Source organism: Protobothrops mucrosquamatus, unplaced genomic scaffold (genome assembly GCF_001527695.2).
Source record: "Protobothrops mucrosquamatus isolate PMUCROS unplaced genomic scaffold, P.Mucros_1.0 scaffold2782, whole genome shotgun sequence".
NCBI classification, from domain to species: domain Eukaryota; kingdom Metazoa; phylum Chordata; class Lepidosauria; order Squamata; family Viperidae; genus Protobothrops; species Protobothrops mucrosquamatus.
In genome coordinates, this window is record NW_015388819.1 from 1 (window position 1) to 21,340 (window position 21,340).

The 21,340-nt window shown below is 42.0% G+C and overlaps 1 protein-coding gene across 1 annotated transcript in view; it reads left to right on the forward strand.

Annotated features, from left to right (window-relative positions):
- The first annotated feature begins 15,590 nt into the window (after nt 1-15,590).
- PTPRA (protein tyrosine phosphatase receptor type A) overlaps nt 15,591-21,340 on the forward strand; it is a 42,644-nt gene continuing 36,894 nt past the window's right edge. The window contains exons 1-3 of the mRNA XM_015825734.1: nt 15,591-15,663; nt 17,122-17,493; nt 18,821-18,841. Coding sequence (XP_015681220.1) covers nt 15,591-15,663; nt 17,122-17,493; nt 18,821-18,841 — 466 coding nt within the window. The remainder of the gene's footprint in view (nt 15,664-17,121; nt 17,494-18,820; nt 18,842-21,340) is intronic.

Here is a 21,340-nt window from a genome sequence, read left to right on the forward strand (position 1 = left end):
TCTTTCTTTCTTCTTTTTTAAATGTAAGTTTTATTCCAAGAAAATTTACAGGGGATTAAAAACCTACGGGAACATAAAAGGGAAAAATAGAAAAAAAGGAAAGATGAAAGAATGAAATAAAAGAAAAAGCATCTAAAGAAATCATTTCCAATCTCTGCCACAGTTAAAAAAACAACTTGCGTGCAAAAGTTGTGAATGCTGCAACACTGGAAGTTTTGAAGAAGAGACTGGACAGCCATTTTGTCTGGACAGCCATTTCTTGGGGTTTTTTTTTCTTCTTCTTCTTCGAAAACATTTCTCATCCAAGAAGCTTCTTCAGTTCTCTTAAGACGAAGAAAAAAATCAAGGAAGTCCAATTGCCATTTGGGGGAAAAAAAACCCACACCTTTAGGTCTGTATGGGGTTTATTTCCCCTAAGAGTACAGAACATTTTTTATGCCTCTCTTTAAATGTCTTAGCACAGGAGCACTTACTACCACCTCCAAATTAAATCTGTCACCCTGTTGAACAGCTTGTAGTGTTGGAGAACTTTCCGTATATTTAACCAAAATCTGCTTGGGAGTATTCTTTTAAATGTTAAATAATTGATATTTATCAGCGTTCCGCAATCTGTTTCCTCGCAAAGTCAAACTCTTAAGTCTCCAGGCTTGGCTTCAGAAAACGGAGACCAAGTCAGCTCCATTTTTCTCTGCTTTTCGGATACTATATGTCCTCTCTTCAACTTCCCCTATTCACAACCCCTTGCACACTTTTTTTCTCTCTTTGTTGAACACAGGGGGGGGGGGGTTTCCAACCTTGGCCGTTTTTTAAGACTTGCGGACTTCAACTCCCAGGATGCCCCAGGCCGACGGTATAATAAAAGCAGGGTCCCAAGTCATAATATGTAATAATTATCAAGTGTTCAAAAGAATATGCTGATTGTGCCAAGGCTAACAAATCATTTCGGACAAGCTTTTTTGAAATACGATGAAATTTTCACGGTCCTGTGCTATGCTTATATCCGCGGTTCCCAACCTTTTCTATACCCCTCGAACACTTCTGAAATGTTCTCGCACCTCTTACAAAAGTTCAAAATAATGGTAATGAATTATGCATTGTCGTCGTCGTTAGTTGAGAAGTCGTGTCCGACCCATCGCAACCCCATGGACAACGTTCCTCCAGGCCTTCCTGTCCTCTGCCATCTTCTGGAGTCCATTGAAGCTCACGCCTCCTGCTTCAGTGACTCCATCCAGCCACCTCATTCTCTGTCGTCCCCTTCTTCTCTTGCCCTCCATCTTTCCCAGCATCAGGCTCTTCTCCAGGGAGTCCTTCCTTCTCATTAGGTGGCCAAAGGACGAGTTTCAACTTCAGAATCTGGCCTTCTAAAGAGCAGTCAGGGTTGATCTCCTCTAGGACTGATCGGTTTGATCTCCTTGCAGTCCAGGGGACTTGCAGGAGTCTTCTCCAGCACCAGAGTTCAAAGGCCTCCATTCTTTGGCGCTCGGCCTTTCTTACGGTCCAACTTTCACAGCCATACATTGCAACTAGGAAAACCATGGCCTTGACTATACGTATTTTTGTTGGCAGGGTGATGTCTCTGCTTTTTAGTGTGCTGTCTAGATTTACCATAGCTTTCCTCCCCAGGAGCAAGTGTCTTTTAATTTCTTGGCTGCAGTCCCCATCTGCATATTCACTATAATTTTGAAAACCCAGGGTTTCGCACCCCCTGGAATATCGTCTTGCACCCCCAGGGGGCACGAGCACCCCTTTTTGGGAAACCCTGGCTTATATAGTTCAGGAAGAGCAAATAAAAACCAGGAACCAAATATATGCCTAATGAAAGATGTTTTTAAAATATAAGTGGCATATGTTCCTTAAAAAACCTAGTTCACATTGATGCTTTTCTGTTGAACAAGAGGTATGAATTTGAGCTGATTCATTGTGTGTTGGAGTATCATCTTAACAGGCAAACAGACTGTTCGTTCATTCATTCATTCATTTGATAATGGCAAATGAATATTTGTGGACTTCAAGGTGATATGATAATCACCATCATATACCAGTCTGATGGTGTAAAGCAGGAGTCGTCAAACTTGGCCCTTTTATGACTTGTGGACTTCAACTCCCAGAATTCCTCAACCAGGCACGCGTGCCTGGCTGAGGAATTCTGGGAGTTGAAGTCCACAAGTCATAAAAGAGCCAAGTTTGAAGACCCCTGGTGTACAGCCATTATTGAATGAATGAATGAATGAATGAATGAATGAATGAATGAATGAATGAACGATCCATTTGCCTGTTCAAATGATACTCAAACACACGATGAATCAACTCAAATTCCTACCTCTTTGTTCATCTGGAAAGCATCAATGTGAACTAGGTTTTTTTTAGGAACATATGCCAAGATTGGACACACACACATCCCCCCAGTTTAAGGTGTTGAGACTCTAGAAAAGAGTATAGAGAAGAGAAACAAAGATGATCAGGGGTGTGGAGGCTAAAACATATAAAGAACGGTACACCCAACACACAGAGCGTTTGGACCTGTTAAAAACTGACTTCCAATTTGGATGACATGTGTGATATTGTGAAAGCAACTGCTTGGGGGCACTCATTCCAAATCTTAAAAGGGGAATTAAGGTTAGCTAGAAAATCGGGGTGGTGGTGGTGTTTCAAGACTTTTTCAAGCCATAAAACTGGTTTGCCAATATATATATATCTTGGAAACCACGATCAAGAGATAAAGCTCTAGTGACAGAACATTGGCGTGCTTGAGAGATATTGGGTTCCCCCCCCCTCTTTTAATCTCTTGGGATCTAATTAACTTCTTACGGAATTGCAAGGATCTGCTGAACTGGGTTTGCAAAACCCTGCGGTAGGAGATCACTGAAAATCTTAACTATATTGTTTTCTACATCAGGCTGGCTGGGGGAGTGGAAAGCCACAGGTCTTAAAACTGCCAAGGTTGAGAATCGCTGCTTTGTATTATCATAAATAAATATTTGGCTAATTCAAATGCTCACTGCATATTAGGTTCTTCCGAGGCTGTTATGAAAATTCCTCTTAAATAATATATTTTGCTGTCACCTGGACTGCTTTCGATGCAGACGTCTAATATATAATATAAAATAAAGAGAGCCAGTTAGATCTAGTGGTTAGGGCACCAGGCTAGAAAGCCGGAGATAGTGAGTTCTAGTCCCACCTTAGCCATGAAAGCCGGCTGAGTGTCTTTGGGCCAATCACCAGGAGATGGTGAGTTCTAGTCCCGTCTTAGCCATGAAAGTTGGCTGAGTGACTTTGGGCCAATCACCAGGAGACGGAGAGTTCTAGTCCCCTTGCCTGAGCAGGGGGTTGGATTAGATGACCTCCAAGGTCCCTTCCAGCTTTATTATTATTATTATTATTATTATTATTATTATTATTATTATTATTATTGTTATTGTTATTGTTATTGTTATTGTTATTGTTATTGTTATTAGCATTATTAGCATTATTAGCATTATTATTAGCATTAGCATTGTTGTTGTTATTATTATTATTATATGGGTCACAGGAGGCTGCTTGAAAATGATAGCTCCTTGTGAATAATGTCCATTTTTCCCCGCTAATGCTGCAAACAGTATTTGTTCCTGCAGTGGAGGATATCTGGGTTAATAAGAGCGTATTCCAGTTTATGTTGACAAGGGTATTGTGCCTTGTTGCCGACTTAAATTCAATTCCTCCGAAGCTCAAAGAGCGTCATTTTCTTCTCCCTCTCGCTTCGCGTCCCTCCCACTGTACTTTTTCTTCTTCTGAAGTAACTCTTTAATATTTATTCACTGCACGTTCGCTTGCAAACCTATTTGAGAGGGGGGGGAAGTACTTTACTTGACAAACGTTTTGAAAAACAAAATGCGCACAAAATAAAAAAGACACATTTCACAACCAACTACAGACAGCCCTCAACTTACAACTGTTCATTTAATAACCGTTTGAAATTACAACAGCACTGAAAAAAGGGAATTATGACTGTTTTTCACACTTACGACCGTTCCAGCATCCCCACGGTCACATGATCAAAATTCAGACACTTGGCAACTGGTTCATATTTAAACACTGGAAGTTTTTAAGAAGAGACTGGGCAACCGTTTGTCTGAAATGGTGTAGGGTTTCCTGCCTGAGCAGGGGGTTGGACTAGATGACCTCAAGGGTCCCTTTCAGTTCTATTCTATTCTATTCTATTCTATTCTAATAATAATAATAATAATGTTGGAAGGGACCTTGGAGGTCATCTAGTCCAACCCCCTGCTCAGGCAGGAAACCCTATACCATTTCGGACAAATGGCTGTCCAGTCTCTTCTTAAAAACTTCCAGTGTTGGAGCATTCACCACTTCTGGAGGCAGGTTGTTCCACTGGTTAATTGTTCTAACTATCAGGAAGTTTCTCCTTAGTTCCAGGTTGCTTCTCTCCTTGCTTAGTTTCCATCCGTTGCTTCTTGTCCTGCCTTTAGGCGCCTTGGAAAATAGCTTGACTCCCTCTTCTTTGGGGCAGCCCCTGAGATACTGGAACACGGTTATCCTTTCACCCCTCGTCCTTCTCTTCCTTAAACTAGACATCCCCAATTCCAGCAACCGTTCCTTATATGCTTTAGCCTCCAGTCCCCTAATCATCTTTGTTGCTCTTCTCTGCACTCTTTCTAGAGTCTCAACATCTTTTTTACATCGTGGTGACCAAAACTGGATGCCGTATTCCAAGTGTGGCCTTACCAAGGCCTTGTAAAGTGGTATTAACACTTCACGTGATCTTGATTCTCTCCCTCTGTTAATGCAGCCCAGCACTGAGTTGGCCTTTTTGGCAGCTGCAGCACACGGCTGGCTCCTATTTAAGGGATCGTCCACTAGGACTCCAAGATCCCTCTCACAAGTTACTACTATTGAGCAAGGTACCCCCTATACTATACCTGTGCATTTGTTTTTTCTTGCCTAAATGTAGAACCTTGCTTTTTTCACCATTGAATTTCATTTTGTTAGATAGTGCCCAGTGTTCAAGTCTGTATCAATTTGGAAGTGTTCAAGTCTATTCTATCAGTTTGGAAGAAATAGAGCTTCCCTTACTTGCAGTCTTTTTTTATAATTCGTGAGGTGTTTTTTTGCCCAATATTTTATTTATTGTTCTTTAACACACCTATTAACTGAACTTAATCTGCCTGAACTGAACCATAAGAAAAGCAGAAAGATTTTATGACGTTTATTTATTTAGGGCCTTACTCTGAAATTAAATCATGGATACATGTGTCAGCAAAAATGTATAAGCATCGAATACACATGCGAAGAACGAACAATATACCGTATAAAGAACTATTTTATTAAGCTTTCTGAAGTATAACAAAAAGGGGGGGGATATTGGCAGTGTTTCAAATTACACCAGGCCATCAGAACTAATTTGCAAAGGTTGTCTTATTAGCAATCACTGTTTTTGCAGAACCATCTTTTAACTGAAGAATGGATTCTCTTGTTTGCCTCTCCCATGACTTAATTCTGGGATTATTTCTCTCTAAAAGGTTAGCTGAACTGAGAGGGAAATTTAGAGTTATAATAAACAGTTTTGGCTCCCATTCGCCTTGCTATTGTCAAACACACCTTTGCCTGCCAAAGCAGAGTTCAAAAGCCCTCTGGAGGCTTTGTTGTTGCAGGTGCAACAATCAATTGTTGGGGATCGTGTTTAAAAGAGGATCCTAGGGGCACAACTTTTCCAGTTATTGTTTAATCTTCTTTTTTTTCCAACCGGGCCAAAAATGAAAAGAGTCACGGGAAGAAATGAAATTGAACCAGTCTTCAAACTTGATTCCTTTCCTTAATAGAGTCACTTCATCCACAGAGTCCCAGAATCTGATCCTTGAAATAATTTGATCATCTTGTTATCTTGTTCGGCCGGATCTTCCTTTCTTCTTCATTCGTGACGTTGCTCGAATCTTTGTCCTCGACGTACGGCCACAGTGGAGCCCAAATTTCCTGTTGTTAAGTGAGACATTTGTTAAGGGAGTATATTTTATTCTTTGCCACAGTTGTTAACTGACTCCTTGCAGGCCTTAAATTAGCAACGTGGTTCTTAAGTGAATTCACTTTGTTTTGTCTGAAGGTCGCAAAAAGGGGATCACGTGACCCCAGGATGCTGCAACCGTCATAAATATGAGTCGGTTGCCAAGCGTCCGAATTTGGATCACCTGGCCACGGGGATGCTGTAACGGCCATAAGTGTGAAAAAAGGTCATAAGTCACCTTTTTTCAGTGCCGTTTCAGTCGCTAAATGAACTGTTGTAAGTCGAGGACTATCTGAGGTGATGTTGGGTTGCATGAGGAACATTCTTCAAACTTTACAGGGAAGAAAAACAAGTATGCACTGTTAATTTGGATAAATTCCGAATTACGGATTGCACTTAGATCAGGGGCCTTCAAACTTGGCCCTTTTATGACTTGTGGACTTCATTTCCCAGAATTCCTCAGCCAGCCCTGGGCTGGCTGAGGAATTCTGGGAATTGAAGTCTACAAGTCATAAAAGGGCCAAGTTTGAAGGCCCCTGAAGGCTGGCGAGGAATTCTGGGAATTGAAGTCCACAAGTCATAAAAGGGCCAAGTTTGAAGGCCCCTGAGGGCTGGCTGAGGAATTCTGGGAGTTGAAGTCCACAAGTCATAAAAGGGCCAAGTTTGAAGGCCCCTGAGGGCTGGCTGAGGAATTCTGGGAGTTGAAGTCCACAAGTCATAAAAGGGCCAAATTTGAAGGCCCCTGAGGGCTGGCTGAGGAATTCTGGGAGTTGAAGTCCACAAGTCATAAAAGGGCCAGGTTTGAAGGCCCCTGAGGGCTGGCTGAGGAATTCTGGGAGTTGAAGTCCACAAATCATAAAAGGGCCCTGACTTAGATGCTCAAAATCAGCAAATGAAGTCGGGTGACTGAATGTTTTTATTAAAAGAACTAAGCTTTCTCCTTATTATGCTGCAAAGGATGCAAAGGGTAATTTGATCATTTGGACCAGAAAGTTTCAAAGCTTCTTTTTAAGACCTTGTTTGCTTCTCCTACAAGCAAAGATCCATATAATTCTTTTATCCGCCGGAATGTCCCTTTTTAACCAGAAACTTCTAAATTATTTTTGTCCTCTTTGCTCCCCAATGGAGTAGATTGAATGAATAGTTTGAGTTGCCAGGAGGTGGAACTATGGGAATGTATGAATGGGCTGAAGCTTAACAAAGACTTAATTCCACTTTAGGGTGAGCAGAGGGCAAAATGGCAGGATTGCATCTGATTGGGCTTGCACGATCCTTCTGGATAGGGATTGGCTCCTTTCCCAAGTGGGCGGAACCCTCACTTTGTCCTTAAAAGACAGAATTGGGAGATTGAATGGAAGGATTTGGGCAAAAAAACGCCTGCGGATCTGAAAAGGATACTGGCATTCATCCTTTCTCTTTAAAAGGGCCACCGCGATGTAAAAAAGATGTTGAGACTCTAGAAAGAGTGCAGAGAAGAGCAACAAAGATGATCAGGGGACGGGAGGTTAAAACATATAAGGAACGGTTGCTGGAATTGAGGACGTCTAGTTTAATGAAGAGAAGGACGAGGGGGGACAGGATAGCAGTGCTCCAATATCTCAGGGGCTGCCCCAAAGAAGAGGGAGTCAAGCTATTCTCCAAAGCACCTGAAGGCAGGACAAGAAGCAATGGATGGAAACTAACCAAAGAGAGAAGCAACCTGGAACTAAGGAGAAACTTTCTGACAGTTAGAACAATTAACCAGTGGAACAACCTGCCTCCAGAAGCGATGAATGCTCCAACACTGGAAGTTTTTAAGAAGAGACTGGACAGCCATTTGTCTGAAATGGGATAGGGTTTCCTGCCTGAGCAGGGGGTTGTACTAGATGACCTCCAAGATCCCTTCCAACTTTATTATTATTGTTGTTGTTATTGTTGTTATTATTGTTATACCAACAACAACAACAATAATAATAATATAGTATACAGAAAGTGTACCCTTTTTCTAGGGCAATTTTTGTACTTCAATCCTGCGCAACCTACAGTAGTGGCCAAAATTGTGGAAACCTTTTGGGGAAAAGTGTATTTTTGAGGTTTGATGGTTAATAGCACTGCTTTTTTGGGGGCGTAGTACCATAAAATTATATATCGATGGAAAGATAATTTAATCAAGAACATAATGCAACAAAGCTTGTTCAATTATCTGTACTATCAACATTTTATTCCAAGGATTCATTTTCTCCTGCCTTTCTTGACTGAAGCTCCCACAGGCTCCTCTCTGGGAATATAGATAGTCCTCAACTTACAACAGTTCATTTAGTGACCCGTCAAACAACGGGATTGAAAAAAGTCATACTTTCCACACTTGACGACCATTACAACATCCCCGTGGTCACGTGATCAAAATTCAGACTCTTGGCAACTGACTTGTATTTATGACGGTCGCAGTGTCCAGGGGTCACATGATCCCCTTTTGCGACCTTCTGACAAGCAAAAGTCAACGGGGAAGTCAGATTCCCTTAACGACCGTGTTACTCACTTAATAACTGCAGTGATTCGCTTATCAGTTGTGGCCAGAAAGGTCATAAAATGGGGCAAAAGTTACTTAGCAGCAGAAATTTTAAGGCTCAATTGTGGCCGTAAGTCGAGAACTACCTGTATATTAGGCTAACGAACCAGGCTAATAAACATACACAGTATTTACCAGGCAATTAAATACTTTATACTGATTTTGATTTTTTCCCCCTGAAGGAAGAACTTAAGGCAGAAGTCCCCAACCTTTTGGGCACCAGGGACCGGTTCCGTGGAGAGAGGTTTTTTCCACGGACCGGAGGGTGTGTGGTTTTGTGTCCTGCCTGCATCCCACGGATGGGGCTTTGCTTGTTTGTGCGGACCGGTTGCTGGCATGCCGCGGCCCATTACCGGTTCACGAACCGGGGGTCTGGGGACCCCTGACTTAAGGTATAGCTCCCATCACCCTCAGATTTTCTGTGTCCTATCAAAATATTTTGCAGATGCTGGTTAGAAACAAATTTCCTGTTGGGGACTTAAGGAGAGAAATAGATTTATAAGGCCAGGAGGAAGGAACTTACCTGGAACTAAGGAGAAATTTCCCAACAGTGAGGACAATTAACCAGTGGAACAACCTGTCTCCAGAAGTTGTGGGTGCTCCAACACTGGAGGTTTTTAAGAAGAGATTGGACAGCCATTTGTCTGAAATGGTATTGGGTTTCCTGGCTGAGCAGGGGGTTGGACTAGAAGACCTCCAAGGTCCCTTCCAACTCTGTTATGTTATTCTATTCTATTCTATTCCATTCTGTTATTATTCTATTCTATTCTATTCTATTCTATTCTATTCTATTCTATTCTATTCTGCATTCCACATTCCATTCTTATTCTATTCTATTCTATTCTGCATCCCACATCCCACATTCCATTCTTATTCTATTCTATTCTATTCTATTCTATTCTATTCTATTCTATTCTATTCTGCATTCTGTTCTACTCTACTCTGCTTTACTCTCTGAAATGGTATAGGGTTTCCTGCCTGAGTATGGAGTTGGACTAGAAGACCTCCAAGGTCCCTTCCAACTTTATTATTATTGTTATTGTTGTTGATGATGATGTTGATGTTGTTGTTGTTGTTATTGAAATGTAAGGGATATAATTTTATGGAAGGCAGTGTCTTAAAATGCAAGTAGTCCTTGACAGATGCCAATCACTCAAGGCTTAATAGCTCCTTGCCGTCCTCTTGGACAATCTTTTTTCTGCCTGCTCAACCCCTCACAACATTTAAAGGCCCTAGCAGACATTTTCCAGTTTCCAGCCGCTAACAGAGGATGCAAAGACTATTGCTTATAATCAAGTGTCATGAGAAATTTATATCAGTGTCCAGATTTACCCCAGTGACAAATCACGTCATCAGCTACAAAGCGGAGTGGAAACAACCTCACTGTTTTATCTCTCAGTGGCAGATAACAGCTTTTTAATTCCAGAGTCTCCTCTTAATCTTCAAAGCATTCCTTGCAGGAAAATTCATCTCTTGACTTAAGGTTTACATGCCCTGGAGGGAGTCTCTGCTTTAAATAAGGCCTCCTTTTTCTTCCTTAGAACACATCCATTTTTGTACATGGGAGTCTTGGGTTGAAAAAAAAAATTAAATAAAAAAATCCCTTTTTGTTTGAAGGAGAAATCTATTATTGTGGCAAAAAAAGAGGGTTTTGTTTAAGCGGGAACTGCAAATAACGTGTTTTGCTCAGAGAGATGATGATGTTGGTGTAGTTAAAAATAACATTTTAATCTTTAAAAGATTTAAAAGATGAAACGAGGCTGAAAAGGTCATTATTTTTAATCATTTATTACAATTATATGCCGCCCATCTCCCCTACAAGGTGACAAGATAATCAATATGATGATTTTGAAGGAAGGTCTCCTTACGTCTGATGAGCTATAAGTCCTAGATAGGAAAGACTTCATTTATTTATTAATATCCTATTTTTATTGTAACTAACTCAAGGTGGCGAACATATCTAATATTCCTTCCTCCTTCTATTTTCCCCACAACAATCACTGTGAGGTGCATGGGGCTGAGTGGGAAGGACTGACCTAAAGTCACCTTGCCAATTTTATGCCTAAGGCAGGACTAGAACTCACCGTCTCCTGGCGATTGGGCCAAAGTCACCCAGCTGGCTATCATCCCTAAGGCAGGACTAGAACTCACCGTCTCCTGGTGATTGGGCCAAAGTCATCCAGATGGCTTTCATACCTAAGGCGGAACTAGAACACACCGTCTCCTGGTGATTGACTCAAAGTAACCCCGCCAGCTTTCATGCCGGCAGTGGGACTAGAACTCACCGTCTCCTAGCTTCGAGCCCGGTGCCTTAACCACTAGACCAAACTGCCCCTCATTTGTACAGATAAATACGTGAGAAAATATGCAAGGTGCCATTTGGTTCTATTCTAGTGTAACCTATTCTAACATTCACGGACTGCCAAGGAGTCCCTAGGCCAGGGGTAGGCAACCTTGGCTCTTTTATGACTGGTGGACTTCAACTCCCAGAATTCCTGAGCCTGCCATGCTGAGGGGAAAGAGAGAGTTTCCAAGCTCAGCCATAGTGGCTCAGGAATTCTGGGAGTTGAAGTCCACGAGTCATAAAAGAGCCAAGGTTGCCTACCCCTGCCCTAGGGGAACAGAAGCAGCTGGTTGACACAAGGTTGTGTTTTAGGGGTGTCTTGTTTTAATACAGGTAGTCCTCGACTTACAGCTGTTTGTTTAGGATCTGTTCAAAGTTACGGCACTGAAAAAAGTAACTTATGACCATTTTTCACACTTGTTGCAGCCTCCCCACAGTCACATGATCAAAATTCAGACGCTTGATGATGGACACACATTTATTGACGGTCGCCGTGTCCCGTCCTGTTTTATGACCTCGTGACCTGCAAAGTCCATGGGAAAACCCGATTCATTTAACAACGGCGTTACTAACTTAACGACTGCGGCGACTCCCTTAGCAACTGTGGCAGAAAAGGTCATAAGACGGGGCACGATTACACTTCACCCATGTCTCGCTTAGCGACAGGACTCAGTTGCGGTTGTAAGTCGAGGACTACCTGGGCACGATTCTCTGGCGGGACGTATCTCTCCCGCATCTTGGATAAAGGAGGGGGTGTTTCATTTAGCTCCCCCCCCGTTTCTTGCACTCCCTCCCTACCCCATATATTGTGGGAAGCTGTTGTGGGTTTCCTGCCTGAGCAGGGGGTTGGACTAGATGACCTCCAAGATCCCTTCCAACTTTATTAATAAAGAAAGCTAACAACTGTGTGAAAAGCAGCCTCATTTTCTTGCATGTTAAACAGAGCAGGCCTGCAGATTGCTCCTCCGACTGTCTGGTTAAACGTTAAATTAGATTATCTAATTAAAAAGACCCATTTGAAGAGAGCGGGTCATTGACCGGATTATCCAGCAGGAGGAGAGACAGATGAGCCAAATCATTAGTTTTAAGCCATATATAGGAAACATTTGCATCTTTGCCTCTGAAAATCGGAAGGCCCATATCAGCTGTCAGATACGGCCCCATTGCAGGCCAGTTTAATAAATGATAACAGCAGCAAGGATGTTTATTTGCTCCGCTTTGGAAAGATCCACCCACAACAGAGGACAGAACAGGTAACAGTGGCTGAGTTTAATAGCCCTTGTGACAGAAAAAAAAATCACTAAAAGAAATTCCTTTATAATTGAAAACCCCTTGTGGGCCTTTTAATAATAACAAAAACAACAACAATAATAACAACAACAATAATAATAAAGTTGGAAGAGACCTTTAAGGTCCTATACTCCATCCCCCTGCTCAGGCAGGAAACCCTATGCTCCAACACTGGAAGCGAGCAAGGGGTTGGACTGGAAGACCTCAAAGATCCCTTCTAACTCGTTGTTGTTGTTGTTGTTGTTATTATTATTATTATTATTATTATTATTATTACAACCGAGCTCAGAAGGCACTAAGGACCCTCATCTCCAATTTTTCTCCTCTATTGGTAGTCCTCGGCTTACGACCACAATCGAGCCCAAAATATTTGTCGTTAAGTGAGACATTTGTTAAGTGAGTTTTGCCCCCCACTGGGCGACCTTTCTTGCCACCGTGGTTAAGTCCATCGCCGCCGTTGGTAAGTTAGTAACCCGGTTGTTAAGTGAATCTGGCTTCCCAAATTGGTTTTGCTTATCCAAAGGGGATCACGTGACCCCAGGGACACGGCAGCCGTCATAAGTATGAGTCAGTTGCCGAGCGGTCGAATTTTGATCACATGACCATAGGGTTGCTGCAACGGTCGTAAGTGTGAAAAAGTGTCACAAGTCCCTTTTTTCAGTGCCGTGGCAACTAAATAAATTGTTGTTAAGTTGGGGACTAGCTGTAATCACGTTCCGTCAGTCAGGTGTGTCTCCTGGGTGTAGCGCAGTTCTGTCTTTTGTGTGTTCGTTTTGAATTTGTAATCTCACTGTCGCCATTTTCATCCAGGCCCTCATTTTTGTCTGTATTCCTGATTACCTTCCTTCCTTTAAATATCTATATCAGGGGTAGGCAACCTTGGCTCTTTTATGACTCGTGGACTTCAACTCCCAGAATTCCTGAGCCAGCATGGCTCAGCTTGGAAACCTCTCCCTTTCCCCTCAGCATGGCTGGCTCAGGAATTCTGGGAGTTGAAGTCCACGAGTCATAAAAGATCCAAGGTTGCCTACCTCTGGCCTAGGCCTAGGCCGCTTTATGACTCGTGGACTTCAACTCCCAGAATTCCTGAGCCGGCATGGCTCAGCTTGGAAACTCTCCCTTTCACCTCAGCATGGCTGGCTCAGGAATTCTGGGAGTTGAAGTCCACCAGTCATAAAGCAGCCTAGGGCTAGGGCAGAGGTAGGCAACCTTGACTCTTTTATGACTCATGGACTTCAACTCCCAGAATTCCTGAGCCAGCATGGCTCAGTTTGGAAACCTCTCCCTTTCCCCTCAGCATGGCTGGCTCAGGAATTCTGGGAGTTGAAGTCCACGAGTCATAAAAGAGCCAAGGTTGCCTACCTCTGGCCTAGGCCTAGGCCGCTTTATGACTCGTGGACTTCAACTCCCAGAATTCCTCAGCCAGCATGGCTCAGCTTGGAAACCTCTCCCTTTCCCCTCAGCATGGCTGGCTCAGGAATTCTGGGAGTTGAAGTCCACGAGTCATAAAAGAGCCAAGGTTACCTACCCCTGATCTAAATGAAATGAATTGCCATAAAGTTCCTGTTTTTAATGTAATAAGATCGCCCTTGTTCTCTACTTATAATTGTGGGGCTTTTGTTTTTGTGACTAGATTGTTGGGATTGAAAGCAGTTTTGGCACCTGACGATAGAAATTGGGAAATCTTTTAGCTGCTTATGCAGGGATTGGGAAACAGCAGCCTGCAGGCCGTGAATTTTGGCGAATAGATGCTACCAAATAAGTACATTTGCTTATACACGAATGAGGAGCTCTGGGTTCTCTTGGTGATTCACTTGGACAGCTATTCATTAATATGAATTAACACTATTAGAATAGAATAATAACTTTATTGTCACTTCGAATGTATACCCATCGGCGTACGTTAAAATGAAATTTCGTTGCATTCAGCTCTCAAAGGGTCACCACCTCCGAGGTACACTACATCAATATGACAAAAATAAATAAATAAATACAGAATTCTGCCTATACCCACATCATAATAATATTAAACAGTAATCCTGTTTATTAATAGGAATTCATATTATCCAACCTAAGAAAAACGTTCATTTTCAAAGGAAGCCTGTGTCGGAGAACAAGATACATTGCTTAAAGCGACCCCATTTGCACGATTTTAAAGTTGGTGCTCTCTCAGCTTGGTGCTTTTCTTGTAGACATTTCATCACCCAAATAAATAGAATAGAATAGAATAGAATAGAATAGAATAGAATAGAATAGAATAGAATAGAATAGAACAACAGAACAGAATAATAATAGGATAGGATAGGATAGGATAGGATAGGATAGGAATACAAAATATGGAATGGAATAGAATGAATAGAATAGAATAGAATAGATAAAATAATGACAGGATAGGATAGGATAGGATAGGATAGGATAGGAATACAAAATATGGAATGGAATGGAACAGAACAGAACAGAACAGAACAGAATAGAATAATAATAGGATAGGATAGGATAGGAAAGGAATACAAAATATGGAATGGAATAAGAATAGAATAGAATAGAATAGAATAGAATAGAATAGAATAGAAAGGGACCCTGGAGGTCTTCTAGTCCAGCCCCCTGCTCAAGCAGGAGAACTTACACCAATATATATATTAGTCACAAGTCCTTAATACTTCATCAGCAACAGAGTGTCTGGGTTCCAATATTTAATTTACTAATCCATATTAAGTTCCCTTCTCTCTACCTCTTTTTTCTAGCCATTGATAAAAAGTATCCCATGTTCTAAAGTATACTGAGTCTTCTTTCTCTTTCATTTTCAATGTCACCCTGTCCATTTCTGCACAATCTAGAATTTTTTTGATTAACTCTCCCTCCGATGGTAATTCTGCCTTTTTCCAATGTTGAGCGAATACAATTCTCGCTGCAGTTAAATACATGTAATATTAAATATACACATTCTTTCTCATAGTTTCCTACAATTATACCTCACAAAAATAATTCTGGCGTAAAATCTTATTTGTTTTGTAATCATTTTTCTCTAACCGTACATGTATTCTTGACCACAAAATGTGCTTTTCCAAGAGGAAAAATCCCAGCTCAGCTAAAGGAATGATCAAGAAAACTGAAATAAAATTTAACCCTAGTTGCAATCCTGTGGGGGTTTTTTTCACTTTGCGACCGCTTCGCTTAGTGACTGACACGCAGTCGCGAAACAAAAGCTTCCCGAAGACTTCCAGACGTTGCAAAGATTCCAGCAAACCAGTTCTACTGTTCCTTTTATATTAAAAAGATGATTTTATAAACCTTTCCTTCAAGACGCCATGTTCAGTTTTTAACAGTTTGGTGCCTCCTGAGTAGTTTAAGCCTTGGGAATTATTGTTTTCCGGATCGCTAACAGAGAGTTTATTTTTATTTTTCAGGCCAATATGGGTATATGCTTCCTTGTTATCCTATTCAGCAGCTGCTTAACATACCTAGGTGTTGCCAATATAACATCAGGTGAGTTACCTGTAGTTTATTTTGCGGGGGGGGGGAGGAGGGAGGGAGATGGGCTAAATGGAGACATGACAAGGTCTTTTAGGCGTATGTCTGTTCTTGGCTGTCAGTCTGTTTTTATTTTATAACAGTATCTCTCCATTTCTAAGTATATACTTGTCTTCTCTGTGATAAGGCTGTGGTGGGATGTTCTGTAAATCTAGCCATTTCAGGCTTTACACCTGCGCAGTGGTTAGAATGCAGTATTGCAGGCAAAAACTCTGCCAACAGCCAGTAGTTCAATCCTGATGGGGCTCAAGGTTGACTCAGCCTTTCATCCTTCCAAGGGTCAGTAAAATGAGGACCTAGATCGTTGGGGGCAATAGGTTGACTCTGTAAACTGCTTAGAGAGGGCTGTAAAGCACTGTGAAGTGGTATATAAGTCTAAGCGCTATTGCTGTTCTGTTCTGTTCTGTTCCGCTCCGTTCCGTTCCGTTCTATTCTATTCTGTTCTATTCTATTCCATATATTCCATTCTATTCCATTCCATTCCATTCTATTCTATTCTATTCCGTTCCATTCTATTTTATTCCATTCCATTCCATTCCATTCTATTCTATTCCATATATTCCATTCTATTCCATTCCATTCTGTTCTGTTCCGTTCCGTTCCATTCCACTCCACTCCATTCCATTCCATTCCATTCCATTCCATTCTATTCTATTATTCTATTCTATTCTATTCTATTCTATTCTATTCTATTCTATTCTATTGCATTCTATTGCATTCCATTGCATTCTCTATTCCAGTGATGGTGAATCTTTTTGAGACCGAGTGCCCAAACTGCAACCCAAAACCCACTTATTTATCGCAAAGTGCCATAGCTGCATCAGCATTGTGGTGCCCTCAGGGGGGGAGGAGAGCATGGCCCACTGGGTGGGCGTGGCTGCAGTGGTCACGGCAGATTGGGTGAGCATGGCTGGGGCCAGTCCCTTGCCATCTCCGGGGCATCCCCGGGGGGGGGGGCAACGTCGCTTGCTCGCTCACTTCCTGCCCTGTTGCTTCCAAACGCCACCTGCTCGCTACTCTGGTGAACTCTACTGGGGCAACGGCATGTGTGCCCACTGCTCTATTCTATTCTATTCTACTCTACTCTACTCTACTCTACTCTACTCTACTCTACTCTACTCTACTCTACTCTATTCTATTCTGCATTCTATTCTATTCAGCATTCTATTCTGTTCTATTCTGCAGTCTAGTCTAGTCTACTCTGCATTCTGTCTGTTTTGCATTCTGTTCTAATCTAGTCTAGTATATTTTACTCTACTCTGTATTCTATTCTATTCCATTCTATTCTATTCTACTCTATTCTGCATTCTATTCTATTCTATAAAATAAATTTTGCAAGTTGCATGAGGGAGTGGGATACTCTTTGGAAAAGCAGCGTATCTTGGAAGTGTCCTTTTTATTCTTTTCTTCCAGTACATCCGTCGACCGAGAGTCCCTTGCCCACCACCAGTTTAGTGAAAACTGCCAGTACGCAGTCGAGTAGTGCAAAACCCACCAGTTCCATGAAGAGGCCCACCACGTCACCAGGCGGGTCTCCGACCGTGGCACAGAGCCACCCGCCTCCGAAAGTGCCAGAAGCCACAACCACCGCCACCGTCACTGTGCCCAGCGTGAGAGCGGCAACGACGTCACACAAGGCTCTGCCGACGACATCGGGGCCCACCACCGTCCCACCTAATGCTACAGAACTTCTTTCCAATGTCAGCACGACAGATAAAACCTTGATGACGGTGGAGGACAACTTCACAAGTGCACTAGTGACTTCACAAGCCTTTAACACCGCAAGTAGGGAATCACTTATTTATTATTAAATTAGATAGATAGATAGATAGATGATAGATAGATAGATAGATAGATAGATAGATAGATAGATAGATAGATAGATAGATAGATAGATAGATAGGGATGGATGGATGGGAAGATAGATATATAGGTAGGTCGGTAGGTAGGTAGGTAGGTAGATGGATGGATGGGAAGATAGATAGACAGACAGATGATGGATGGGAAGATAGATAGATAGATAGATAGATAGATAGATAGATAGATAGATAGATAGATAGATAGATAGATAGAGACAGACAGACAGACAGACAGACAGACAGACAGACAGACAGACAGACAGACAGACAGACAGACAGACAGACAGACAGACAGACAGACATGATGGATGGGAAGATAGATAGGATAGATAGATGATGGATGGGAAGATAGATAGGATAGATAGATAGATAGATAGATAGATAGATAGATAGATAGATAGATAGATAGATAGATAGATAGATAGATAGATAGACGGATGTTACTTCTGCCTTTATTATTCTACAAGTAACTCAAGGTGGCGATCATGCATAATACTCCTTCCTCCTCCTATTTTTTCCACAACAACCCAGTGAGGTGGGCTGGGGTGAGAGCAAGTGACTGACCCAAAGTTGCCCAATTGTTCTTTCTCACGCCTAAGGCTGGGCTAGCCCACACCATTTCCTGGTGATTGGCCCAACCTCAATCAGCCAGCTTTCAAGCCTAAGGTGGGACTGGAACTCACCACCTCCTGGTGATTGGCCCAGAGTCACCCAGCTGGCTTTCAAGCCTAAGGCGGGACTGGAACTCACCACCTCCTGGTGATTGGCCCAAAGGTATCCAGCTATCTTTCATGGTTAAGAAGGGACTAGAACTCACCGTCTCCTGGTGATTGGCCCAAAGTCACCCTGCCGGCTTTCATGCCTAAGGCGGTACTAGAACTCCCCATCTCCTTGTGATTGACCCAAAGTCACCTAGCCGGCTTTCACGCCTAAGGCAGAACTAGAACTCAGAGCTACAGTGTTAAAAATCCTGCACAGAAGTGCAACATTCATCCCTGAAAGAAAGTAAATGAATAAACCAGGGAGAATTTGAAGAGAGTTACAGAACTCTTCACAAAGAAAAGAAAGAAAAGAAAAATTCTAGGAAAGAAGGTGAGGACATTAGAGTAAAGACGTACGTAGACTTTTATAATAACATTTTTTAAAAAAAGGAAAAATAGCAAATATATAGAGAGCCAGAAAAGTCTTGAGAAATGATGTTGAATTCTGGAAAACATTTACCAATGCTCCCTTTGTGCGCTTTCTATTTACAGCCGAGATTACAGGACATACTGGTAAGTGCATTTTGCTGTATTTTATTTTGTTTAAAATTCTCTTACTATTTAATCAAGAAATTCTCGTTCTTGGAAACGACGTCTCTTCTAAAGCTGGCATTAAACTTTGTGATCTTGGGGACATTTGGATAGCCACAAGCAAGGCCAGGGCAATGTCCCAGGAATGTGTACAGAAGGGGGGAAAAAAAGGAAGTTTCATCTATATGAAGGTCCTTATGTAATCATAACATCCCCAGGATCACGTGATCAAAATTCAGGCGCTTGGCAACTGACTCGTATTTACGACGGTTGCAGCGTCCCGGGGTCCCACTTCACAACTGGGTTACTAACTTAACAACTGCAGGGATCCCTTCACAACCGGTGGCAAGAAAAAGGGTAAAATGGGAGAAAACTCACATCACCACTGTCTCCCTTAGCGACGGAAATTATAACCTCGATTGTAGCCGTAAGCCGAGGACTATTTGTACCTTTTTAAAAAAAAATGAATTCCAATCGCAACGGATCCCCTAACCTGGATTTATATTGTCACCTCCCATTTGATATATTAAATTTCCACTGTTCTTCAAATTTCAAGTCATACGCCCAGGAGATACACCAACAGATGTAAAGGAAATTTAAGATTTTCTAAATTTTGGGCTTGGCGTATTTTCTCTCTCTTAGTAGATAAATGAGCTTCAGTTCAATAAGTTACACGTATTTGCTGACTCTGGAAAATATTCAGGCTAGTGACAAACAGCAAGGGGTTTCGAAGAATTTCCAGATATAATTTTCCGGCAGATAATCCTGTTCCATTTCACCTGGGGGGGAGGAAATTCTAATTTCATATCTCCTGCGGTTTGAGATAGCGGTGAGGACTTACCAGGAGAAAGATGTTAAGAGTTACTGCAGGCGGTTAACACAACTGATTGTGCAACCCTTGTAAAAGCCGGGCAAATCTGTGCAAGAGGATCGACCAAGAAAGGTATCTAAAAACAGTGGCCAATATTTTAATTTCAAGTATAGCATGAGCGTTCTTTTAAAAAAAAAAGAAACTGAATTGTTTGACACATTATTAACATCTGGAAACTGATCAGTGAGAACAATTAACCAGTGGAACAACCTGCCTCCAGAAGCTGTGGGTGCTCCAACACTGGAAGTTTTTAAGAAGAGACTGGACAGCCATTTGTCTGAAATGGTATTGGGTTTCCTTCCTGTGCAGGGGGTTGGACTAGATGACCTCCAAGGTCCCTTCCAACTTTTTTATTATTATTATTATTATTATTATTATTATTATTATTATTATTATTATTATTATTATTATTATTATTATTATTATTATTATTATTATTATTATTATTATTATTATTATTATTATTATTATTATTATAGGTTGAAATGGAGGGGAAAAAATTGCAAAAAGGAAAAGTTGTCAACAATTGAGCCGAAAGTGTTCGTTGTTCAGCGAGACCTCTGTTAAGTGAAAAAGGCCCATTTTACGATGTTTCTTGCCCCACTTGTTAAGTGAACCATCGGCAGTTGTTAAGCTACTAACGCAGTTGTTAAGTGAATCTGGCTTCCCCCATTGACTTTGCTTGTCAGAAGGTCGCAAAAGGGGATCACGTGACCCTGGGACACAGCAACCGTCGTAAATACGAGTCGGTTGCCAAGTGTCCGAATTTTGATCACGTGACCACGAGGATGCTGCAACGGTCGTCCGTGTGAAAAGTGGTCGTACGGTACTTTTTTTTCCAGTGCTGTTGTATCTTCGAACGGTCACTAAATGAACCGCTGTAAATCGAGGAGTGCCTGTAACTAATGGGCTGGTTTTACTCCACCGGAGTTGCTCTTCGCTTGAGGCAAAAGAGGTTCCTGGGGTGCGTGATAAATAGGAATTAAATTTTCCCAGTGCAGGAGATGATCAGCCTGAGTCGGAGGGAGAGAGGGAGAGGTTAAACGCCTCCTTAGTCTCGAATCCCTTTGCGATCACAAGAGACCTTGAATTCCACTGACTCTCGTCTACCGGCAATTTGCTTTGATCGTTAGTAGCTCAGATTCTTGTGTAGAGAGCATAAGCTTGCAATCAACCTCTAGGCAGGTAGTCCTCGGCTTATGACCACAATCGAGCCCAAAACTCATATTGATAAGCGAGACAGCTCTTAAGTGAGTTTTCTCCATTTTTACGACCTTCCTTGCCACATTTGTTCCACGAATTTGTTCCACATTTGTTCCACTGCAGTTGTTTGTCACACGGTTGTTAAGTGAATCTGGCTCCCCCCACTGACTTTGCTTGTCGGAAGGTCGCAAAAGGGGGAAATCACATAACCTCGGGGCACTGCGACCATCATAAATATGAGTCAGTTGCCAAGGGTCTGAATTTGGATCACATGCTCTTGGGGGATGCTGCAGTGGCCGTATCAATGTGAAAGATGGTCCTAAGTTGCTTTTTCCCGGTGCCGTTGTAACTTCAAATGGTCACTAAACGAATTGTTGTAAGTGGAGGACTACCTGTATTCATTTGAA